This window comes from Brassica oleracea, chromosome C5 (genome assembly GCF_000695525.1).
Source record: "Brassica oleracea var. oleracea cultivar TO1000 chromosome C5, BOL, whole genome shotgun sequence".
Taxonomy (NCBI): domain Eukaryota; kingdom Viridiplantae; phylum Streptophyta; class Magnoliopsida; order Brassicales; family Brassicaceae; genus Brassica; species Brassica oleracea.
In genome coordinates, this window is record NC_027752.1 from 10,129,918 (window position 1) to 10,140,836 (window position 10,919).

At 32.1% G+C, this 10,919-nt stretch overlaps 1 protein-coding gene across 2 annotated transcripts; it reads right to left on the reverse strand.

Annotated features, from left to right (window-relative positions):
• Nucleotides 1–1,841: 1,841 nt before the first annotated feature.
• LOC106293770 lies at nucleotides 1,842–4,548 on the reverse strand. 2 transcript variants are annotated; one of them, XM_013729419.1, is made up of 8 exons: nucleotides 4,469–4,548; nucleotides 4,331–4,386; nucleotides 4,184–4,234; nucleotides 3,908–4,011; nucleotides 3,735–3,819; nucleotides 3,252–3,640; nucleotides 2,388–3,166; nucleotides 1,842–2,282 (listed from the first exon to the last, which is right to left on the reverse strand). In XM_013729419.1, the coding sequence occupies exons 6-8, from the start codon at nucleotides 3,309–3,311 to the stop codon at nucleotides 1,922–1,924; spliced, it is 1,200 nt and encodes a 399-aa protein (XP_013584873.1). In that variant the 5' UTR covers nucleotides 3,312–3,640; nucleotides 3,735–3,819; nucleotides 3,908–4,011; nucleotides 4,184–4,234; nucleotides 4,331–4,386; nucleotides 4,469–4,548; the 3' UTR covers nucleotides 1,842–1,921. The 2 variants fall into 2 exon arrangements, with proteins under 2 accessions (XP_013584873.1, XP_013584872.1); XM_013729418.1 differs by having other exon boundaries at nucleotides 4,184–4,386.
• Nucleotides 4,549–10,919: the final 6,371 nt, after the last annotated feature.

The window sequence follows — 10,919 nt, forward strand, 5'->3', positions numbered from 1 at the left end:
AATCTCTCGCCGGATCGAATCTCTCGCCGGATCGAATCTCAAATTGGAGAATTTGAACATTCTTGTTAGAGAAGGCATATGTTTATGTTTGATTAAATAAGGGTATAATGGTACTTTAGCCATTAAAATTTTAATGGTAAAGTTGAAAAGTGTAAAGTTGAAAAGTGGTATTAGGAAAATTGTATTAGTGGCAATTCCCTTTAATTTATCGAGTATTAATTGATAGAGGTTCTATGCAATATTGCATGTATTGTTTAGAAAAACAGTTCAAACGAATAATCACTCATCAGAATTGGGAAATTAAATTAGTAGTAACAAAGTAAAACTGATCTAAGATTTATTTCTTTTGACAAATCAACAACAAAAAAACGAAAAAACAAAGAAGTGATGTGATGTACATTGGAGAGAAGTACCGACCAGAGAAGGAGAAATCACGTGGAAGCTTCTTCTTTTTTTATGGAAGCTAGCTTTTCGAATTGTTTACAAAAGTCGATTCATTGATCTGCTCGTATTTCTTTTTGTTCGTGTCGTTTCTTTCTTGGCTTCTAATCAGACCACGTTACTTCAAAAGATGCTCTTTCTCCTCTTCTTTAACCTTTAGATCCCTCTCTCAAGTCTGTGATCAATACTTTTAATTTGTCTCCTTTAAAATTTATGAGTTACTTAACACATTTATTGTATATTTAATACGGGATTTTTTTTTGCAAGTAGTTAATTTTTCGAGTACTTCCAGCGCAAGCTTAGTTATTTATCACGCAAAATATATCAGAGATGTTTATTGCCACAGTTGGCATAATAAATCCGTAAATAACTATTTAATGATCAGATAATACTGCAAATTCGAATTTTATGGTATAATAAAAATATTCTCCAGCGTAATATTTTCTAGAGGACTTTCTAAACCTAAATTTATGATATAACTATAAATACAGAGACCAACTAACGGCATAACTCACACTTTTTGCAGCCTATATTTTTATAGATTTAGATATTGTAAATGAGATAGAAAAGTTTTCAAAATGAGATATATGTTTTTGTTTTCTTGCCGACAAATGAGTTGCAGATATAATTGGGACACTAATTGTTTTTATTGGTTAGGGCTAATATTTTGTTCTTCAGATCAAGAGCCCATCAACTCTTCTGACCATTACATGTGTCACCAGGTCCATATCGTTTACTAGCCATGAGTTTGCACGAAAATATAATAATCTACATCTTAAAAACATACAATTTGCTAATGAATGAATGTTACAAAAAAGTGCTTATGATTGAACACACATATTATATACGTTTTTTGAAGACATGGTTTTGATTTATTTGAATAGAAAGTAATATAACATTGATAAGAACAACAAAGGAACCATGCACATAGGTCAGACCAATCCACATAGCTCAAACAATGCATAAATTATACATGTTGTTAATGTATTCCAAAAATGTTTACAAAATTAAATTAGTTACCCAATACTCTCACTCCGCGCAAGGCGCAAGTCTCTATCTAGTTCCTAGTTATTCCTAAAATTTTATTCTTATAGGTTCCTTTCTTATTTGTTCCTACTGTCCCGTGATAGTTACTAGTTAGACATTAGAATTGGATTCTTTTAAATACCTACTTTTAGAACCTACAATTAGATACTAATATTTATATATACATACACACATATATGTATTTTAAGAATTCCATAAAAAATCCCATTGGGATGCTCAGTGTAACAAAAGACCGAGAATGTATAACACAAAATCATATAGTTCAATAGGAAACACAACTAAAAGCCCATGCACGTCCATGCATGCAAATTAACTAGTAGTGCACTACTGCTTAATTAGGAGAACAAGACGGATGAGCAATAAGTCACCAAAAGAGCATTGGAAATGATAACCAGATTTAAAAAAAAAATAGATTTGGTGATTATTAAAAAAATCATACAAGGGTCGGATCAAGCCAATAAGGAGGGCCAGTGAGATTGTCGAGTTTGGCGAGCTCGGTGAAAGTCTGAGTAGCGAGATCGAAGATGTAAATGCGACCAGTGTCGCCGAATTCGACGAAGTATATGGAGTTCGGTTTGAGTCCAGGGTAATTGGTGGCATTGACGCAAAAGAGTTCGTTCTGACCGTAGAAAATGCAGAGATCTCCTATGTCTTCCGTGTACGACTGGCAACCATTGTCGGAATCTACCTTGAGTACCATGAACCGCTTGGTACTATTCACGACATGGTCCTCCTCCTTCTCGTACTGTTCCCAGTACGGTATGGGGTTCCCATCATGCTTTACCTGGATAAACCTGCGGTGTGAGTAAAGTCACAGTTCAAGATTTTGTAATTAAAAAAAAAAAAGCTTTAATAATTTTTTGTGTGAAAGAGAATAGAAAAAAAGGAACTTTGTTTACCAAATAACGACTAGCAAGTCGCCAGAGGGAGTCTGAACCATTTGGTTGTAGGGCACACACCATCTGAAAAGCTCGTACTCGGTGTTTGAGATGTCAGGGAGACAAAAAGAAGAAGCTAGTGGTGGGTAATAAGTCAGTTGATGGAACTGGGGAGATGGGTGGCGGACATGGACTATAGGCATGTTGTGAGTGAGATAAAAGGTTGAATCTTTGTCGGAGAAAAAGACACGGGACTTTTGGAATTCGAGAGGGAGAGAATGCTGCAAGTGAGTCCATTTCGATCCATTGCCAAGATTGCAGAAAGAGATGGAGTCGTCCCACTTGAGGGCAAACGTGACGGAGGAGTCTGAGTCTTGTGATCCGTCAGGACAAGAGGAGAGAGATGCGCCGTAACCGCTCGGGGGACAACAAGGGTTAAAAGGACGATGAGAGTCAGAGGGAATAGGGTCAAAGGGAGGAAGCGAGATAACTCTTTGCGATGACTTTGGCACCGTTGGATTGAACATATTTGTAACATGTACGGTCATATCTTCTGTGTTCATACTAGCTACCCAGCCTCGTGACGAACCGATGTAATTGCTAGACTTTCTACACATCTTCTCAGGAATTATCTGATTACGAACCTTCACCGTCTCCTTTTTCATTGGGTCGAAGTAGTTTAAGTTTACCACTTTGCCGTCGACACCATCATCTCCCACAACCTCCATAGGAAGCAATAGGTACGGTGGTGATGACGTCACACCCTCCAAGGAGGATAAACTGCGAACCACAGTTTGCATCTGTCATCACCACACGACACGCACCAAAACTTGTTATTATTGAGAAACACGAAAATAATGACCGAAATAGAGAAAAAAAGCTTACCGAGTTCGAACTCAGACCACGAACTGGTTTAGCCAACCCTACTTGCAAGAATCTAAACATGTTTTGTGGTTTCTTGCAGCTGCAGATTTTTTGTTTTGGCTCTCTCTCTCTCTCTACGAAGAATCTTTATATATATCTTCCTTACTGTTGGAAAAGGAATAAAGATTTGGAGACTAATATTATGTGATTGTGTAAATATTATTATTTCCTTTCTTTCTTTTCTTACCATCTTGCACATAAATATGTATTCCATAGACACGTACAGACTAAGAAGGCTCGTTTCCCTTTCCTTTTCTGTAACGTGTGAAAGAAGTATGTATATAAAATTCAAACCTTTCATTGGTTTTCCATTCAAGAAGGCTCCCTTTCCCTTGGACACCGGTGAATAGCTGTTGTATCAAGGAAATGGTATAACAAGTATCGAACACAGAAACTTGAAGCAGAGTTTGTTACAAAGTAACCATGAGGAGGGTAGTCTTTTACCTAATAGGACTGAAGACAACGCCAACTACAGGGACCATCCCAATGGTCAGGCCAATGGAAAGTGGAAACACACACAAAAGGGAATCTGCATATAAACATCATTTGGTTTTGTTTATAAATGAAACAAACAGTTATTCAAATGAGATTTGAGCAGAAACATATATTTTATATACCCGTGAACGAAGTTTGTAGTTCCATCAACAGGATCAACAATCCAAGTTGGTTCATCTGCTAATTCTGTCACACCATTTCCAGCTGTTGTTGCTTCTCCTATGAACTAATCCATAAACAAAATACTAACAATCAATGCAGTCGAAGGAAGAAGCTACCAAAAGCAAATTCAGTATCTATAGAAAAATGCCCACCACTACTTGTTCAGAGGAAACCAATATTGAGAGCCTATGATAATTGTGTGAACAAGAAATCAAGAAAGGGATACTAATAAAAACCTGGCCTTCGTGTTCAACATGTTTGGTCTCGTAAAAGACTTTACGAATAACCTGCACAATGTAAAATTGTAAACCAAAAGGATCCAGCTTTAATATATGATCAGCCACGAGATCGATCGAACTCAAGGGAGAGAGAAAGATAAAGACTTCTCCCGCTTTCTGAGCTGCATTAATGGCGGCAGCCAAGAACTGATCTAGTGAAACTTCATCAAACAACGAACAACAAAAAATGAGAAAGAGGCAAATCAAAGAGATGAACTTAGCGGAGAATGGACGTGTCTTTACCATTGTCTGCCATTTTCGATGATTGGAGGAGGTTGCGAGGAGTCGAAAAGAATAACGGTTTGTGTTTCGGTGTGGTTCAGACAAGAAGCCAGAAGTCAACAACAGTTAGCGGTTTCTCTCCGGATCGTTTTTGTCTTTTCCGGGTCGAGCCGTTTCGAGTAGCATTTGGGCCTACTATTATCCACTGTATTAGCGAATTAATTATAGCTTACTCTTGATTACTTGAATCATTCAATGTTTGACTAGTGACAAGATTTTTGAGAAAAAAACAGAGAACCAATATGCTTAGATATACATATTTCAAGAACATTTGTCCATAATGTTGTACTAGTGAAGAAATTGTCGATAATAATATGCTCTGATAATAAATTAGACGTTCACAAAACTTACAATCATATTATCTGATAATATTATGCTCTGATAATAAATTAGTTGTTTGTATTATACTCCATCCGTTTCTAAATGTAAGTAGTTTTAGTTAAAAACATCAATTTTAAAAAATTTGTTAGTTTTTAAAAAGTATCATTTAATGTTTAAATTCAACCAACCATAAAAAAACATGTATTATTTTATTGGTTACACAGTATTCAAAAAATATCAAATTACATTGAATTGTCAAAACAACTTATATTTCGAAACAAATTTTTTTCTCTAAAACTACTTACAGAGAGTAGCCGATTTTTGGTTAATTAATTATGAAAGTCGCAAGGAACCTTTTTGTGATCAGACTCATTTACTCATTACATTAAAAGAAATTCAAACTCCATAGAGGAGGAATTGCAAGATAGAAAATAGACACCCAACCATTGTTGTCTTAGGGGATAAGTTATGCCAATCGTTGGGTGTTAATGAATTCTCACACTTTTGGGGATGAATTTAAATATGCTGAAAGCCTCGAGAACATCAATATCTACACAGTAAATATATTATAATAATTTATTAATGTTTTATTTTCAATTTTAAGTAACTTTACAATTTATATAAATTTTATTTTAAATAATGACATATTACTTTAATTACACATGTGATTTTTGATATCTAATATTTAGTCAGTTTGATAAGTATTTAAATATATTATATCACATAAATTTCTTTGAATTCAACTATAATGTCTTTTGTCTAAATAAATAAAATGTTGATTAATTTCTTATTTACATTTATATTAGTTGTTATCTTAATTAGTAAGATTATGTACAACTTTATATAAATATATATATTGAAAATTAAATAGAAAGAATAAATAAAAGTTGATTGATTCAAAAGTACATAAATGAATACAACAATAATATATTGAAATTTATTTAATATTATTAAACAAAAGAATTAGATTTTCTTGGGTATTTTTTTATGTGTATATTGGATTGTACAAATATAAAGAAAAATTAAATTAAAACCAAAGTAAATATTAAGCAAAAACACAGATTTTTTCAATATGGTAAAATATAATACTTTTAGTTTTTAAAAGTTTAAAAGTTATGCTAGTTAAATTTGTAGTTATTTGATAAAAATAGTTTTATAGAAAATAATTATTTTCTAATATATATTATCTTGCTTAAAATATTTGTTTTTAGATATTATTTAAACATATTTAAAATAAATACCAGTTTTCTTAAATCATGTTATATAAGTAAAATGTTTTTCAAAAATTTATAGATATTTTTTTTACATTTTTAGACTAATAAAAATGTATAGAAAATGTGGATAATTTTATTTATAAAAAATAATTACAAAAATGAGTAAATCATCTCAATAATAGTAATTATAGTCTTTTGTTGCTAATAATGCTTTGATAATAAATTACAAATATGAATATACATTTTAAAAAACTTTTTAATTAAGTTTTTGTGCCACTGAAAGACTATTTATTCATAGATTTTAATATTTATTATTTTTCAAAGTTCTAAAAATTGGTTTAGGGGGAGCCTAGGCGGCAACTCGGTCCTATCCGAAATGATTTTCTTAAAATCTGATTTATACTGATTTATAAAATTCAAATTGGTTTAAACTATCCTAAATCAATTAAAATCAGTTTAAGTTGGTTAAAATCGATTTAAATTTGTCTAAATATGTGAAATTAAAAAATATTATTATTATAATTCTACAAATTTGTCTAATTTTTTCTGTTTTGTATATCTAATTATCATAATTCTTCATAATAATTTTATAATTGAACTTAAAAACTAAAATATGTCATATAAATGTATACTATAAAAAAATCAATATTTGCTAACGTCTAGACCTCGCCTAGGCCCCGAATAATCCGCATAGTCGATAGTCCTCCATAAAATTCCTAGTAACCGCCTAGCGATTTTTAGAACATTGTTATTTTTTGTCAACTAAAACAACCATAAAACATACCTAAATTAATTATCAAAATTAATGTTAAAACATAAACGTAAAATAAGTAACTAATAAACATGACTAATTAATGCGGATGAATATTTACCATTAATTAATTAATAAACATGACAAAAACGTTTAACATTAGTTTTTTGCTAAAATTTTTTCTATTAAATTGCATGAGAAAGAAATGTTTTACAAAGCGTAGCTTAGTGGCAAATGCCTAATAAAGAACCGGACCCGAAACTGCCAGCAGCTTAAAATATTACCTCGCTAACTATTGCCCAAGTGAATAATTAGGAGGGAGAGAAGATGAGAGAGGATTTGAAGATGAGATAGTTGCATTCCGTCTTGACAGCAATCGGAAATTAGGAGACCCAAGCTTGGAAGAGGACAGACGCTAGGTGAGGATCATCTATACGAATAGATGCAATCCTTAGCTTGACGATAGTGTGTATTTCCTTGACGATGGCGGAAGGAGGTCTGAATCTGCTTCGGTGGAGCCGTGCATTGCGTTCCGCCCATAAACAATAGATCGAAGCTTGCCAAGCCAAGAGAACTAGTAGTCTGGTGTGTGTCGGAGTATTTAGTTTTTGTAAATGTCGGAGGATTTCATTCCACACTCTTGGAGAGGAGAAGCCCGATCTACCAGCCACTGGTAGTTTTTGTAAATGTCGGAGTATCTTTCTCACTCATTTTTTCTTTATCTCTTGCGGTTTAAAAAATGAAAGTTGCCACTAGTGAAATTGGTACTTTAAAACTATTAGCATTCGTAACAAAAAAAAAAAAAAACTATTAGAATTATTAGTATTCTAATCTTTACCAAAATCTTAAAGTTATGATACATTTTTGTTACGAGAAGAAAGCTTAGTGTAGGTCAATTTGATCTATGGGATGTAAAACAAACTTGCACATGGGATTGTGTTTGTGTGTTTACCAGCTAACGGCTAGTTGCTCGTCATTTGGATCAAAGGAAATGATAATGTATCCAGGATGAATTTTCTCTAGGCTTAATAGAATATGATTCTTGTACGTAGCTATATATGGGCTTACTAGCCCTATCACTCAAATGGTTTACATTGTGGTACTCCTGGTCTATTTTGGTGAAAAGCTTTTGATCCTCATTCACTAGCTTTCTGGTTAAATGCAATGCACTGTTTAGTCAATGAACTCTACACACCACATAAACTAGTGATACGATAAGACAGCAGAATGCTAATGGCCAAATGCATTTGGATCAGAGACTGGACTTTAATTTGAGATCCTCATGATCTGAACACGCTTTTACGTAATTAACATGTTATAGTTAGATATTTATGTTTGGGTAAACGACCTATTAATTTCCACACCAGAAGTATCATATAGTAACAGTTCCACACAATCTTTCAACCTCAATCTAGTTCCACATATTATAAGTATTAAAACTTATTTCTCCCTAGTCAGAAAGATCGAAACTCATATCCCCATAAATGAAGGTTTGACTTGGTTTAAATGGTTTGAACGTAAACTGATACCAAGTTAGTATGTTTTGGACTGAATTTAAAACCCGGTCCAACCTGAGATCCAAATACAAACCCGACCCAACTTCCCAATCAGACTTTGGTAAATTTTTAAAATCAGATTGTATCGATTCAATTTGGTTAGCCATTGATTAAGTTTCAAAATTTTGAATAGTAAACCGATCTAAATTAGATTGTGTGGATTTTAGTTCATACTTAATACATTATGAACATACGGGTTTTGATCTTTTGGATTGGGGAAAAATAGGTTTTAATACTTCTAATATGTGGAATTAGGTCGAAGATGAAAGATTGTGTGCAACTGTTACTATATGATACTTCTGGTGTGAAAATATGTCGTTTACCCTTTATGTTTTGACAAAGAGTTTAATCTCTGGATTTTAGGTTCCATTATATAGCTGAATTATACTTCCAGTTGTGCTGGTAGATAAACCGGCTACAAAGATGCTCAGCTCAAGAGCATGATTATTGGGGGCGTTTTTAGAGTGAGGTTCTTAACGGAATATAAGAACCCGTCTCTTAACTTTTAACTAAAAAAGTTAAGAACCGGCTCTTAAAACTCTTATTTAAAAACCGGTTATTAGTTTTTTTAGTTAAAAATTAAGAGACGGGTTCTTATATTCCGTTAAGAACCCCTCCATAAGAACCCCCTAATATTCATGGTCTGACATGCTGTAATTGGAGTTGCTAGTTGTATAATATAATATGTACGTTCGATCAAAAAATAAAATAATAATAATATGTATGTACGAAAAGGATTTGTACCTATTAATATAGATGAATTATACTTATTCTAACTAGATTTACACATGTTATGTCGCAGATGGTTTGGTTTACTGTTTACATATGCGTTATAGCTGATTTTATACATGTTACAATCGAAAATAGATGATAAATCTAGGCTTATATTTGCTACATGCATGGATTCTTACATGTTAGGACTGTTCGTTTATTAAACGCTACGTCTAACACTTGCGACTGAAATTTTAAGGGAAAACGAAACGCGAGAAAAAAAAATGGAAGAGCATCCATGTTTTTCAGCCGTATGAAAGAGAGAGAAAAGATGAACGGTGACGCTATTTATTTCAGCGGCACAAACATCACCGGAATCCGTCGATTATTCTAACGCGCGTTCTCTATTTTCCTTCACCAGCGACCAGCGCATAAGAAAATTACGAACAAATTTCAGTCGCCAGAGTTGGTCGCCGCGTTTAATATGTTGAAAGTTAAACTTGATTTGGATCACATTTTGGGCTAATAATTTACTAATCATTTTAGTCCAAACTTAGTCCAATATCTAGAATCATCCTCCACCTCCTTAGAATAAAAATCTAGATATTCTCATAGAATTATCTAGATAATTATAATAAAAAAATCTTAGATATTATGGTAGAATTCTCTAGATTTATGATTAAAATATGTAAGATATTTTGTATTTTGGAGGCTATAAATCCCTCCACTCCCCTTTCATTTTGAATCACCAAGAAATAAACAAAGCTTGTAACAAGTAATAAAAATCTTCTTCTAAGTTATAAAATCTTTATTCTTCACAAAATTTCTTTCTCTTCAAACACTTTAAACACTTTCTCCATCTTTATAAAACTTTTCATTCCAACATATTTTTCTTTCTTTTCACACGATAACGTCTCTAAACACATTTCGAAACACATCTAGGGGAGTCTTCTTTTATTGCTGTTATACTAAAATGTAAATGATAGATATTAAGTTTCTCGTTATAGGAGAATGTATGGATCTATATAGCTCAAGTAGACTTCATTGATTCAGAGAAGGAGAAAGAGCGATTTAACTATGGCGGAAAGGAGCTTTTGTTTCTTCCTTTTTTAGCTATTTTATATTTTGGAAAGGAATATTAGATTCCATGATTAAAAGAGAATAATGTGTTGATATGCATATTTTGATTGGTCAAGGGAGAAAATAAATCTTTAAGTCAGATATTTATAACTTTAGAATAATGTTAGTGGAAGGAAGTCAGATGATCGGCCAACGCCGGTTTTCATTTCTATTTTTATCTATTAGTTAAATTACTTGAGATATTAAATTGTTGTAGAAAAAGTAGTTCATACGGAATCTTATCTATTAAAATAGAAATAATAACTTATTTCATGTGTAATTTTTTATTAAACCATAATTTAATTTTTTTATTAAATGTATTTTATTAACACTAATAATATATATAATTTTTGAACTATTTTAATCATAATATCTTTTGATATATTTTCATTTTAAATATAAATATATTTATTTAGTAAATTCTAACAAATCTATTTAAAAATATTTTTACAAGACCTTCATTTTCAAAAATTGTATTTAAATATTTTCACTAATTTCAAAATTATTTTTGAAATATTATTATACATTATATATTTAGTTATCGTTTATAAAATGAAAAATAAAATTCTATCCTATTTTTATATAGGGGGATTTACCAAATATGACTCAAAACTTGATTTTGATTGCAAAAGTATACCCAAACTTGAATCAAATGCAAAAGTAACCCAAAAGCCTTGTGAAATTACAGCCACCCCCTTGTGACCAAACAAAAAAACAGAACTCATTTTTACGAATATATC

Excerpts from the sequence above, each read along its gene's own strand:
- LOC106293770 (XM_013729419.1), bottom strand. The coding sequence starts at position 3,311 with ATGTTTAGATTCTTGCAAGTAGGGTTGGCTAAACCAGTTCGTGGTCTG. Across the intron at positions 3,167-3,251 it reads GTGGTCTGAGTTCGAACTCG|ATGCAAACTGTGGTTCGCAG; the intron begins GTAAGCTTTTTT and ends TGGTGATGACAG. Across the intron at positions 2,283-2,387 it reads GACTTGCTAGTCGTTATTTG|GTTTATCCAGGTAAAGCATG; the intron begins GTAAACAAAGTT and ends CTCACACCGCAG.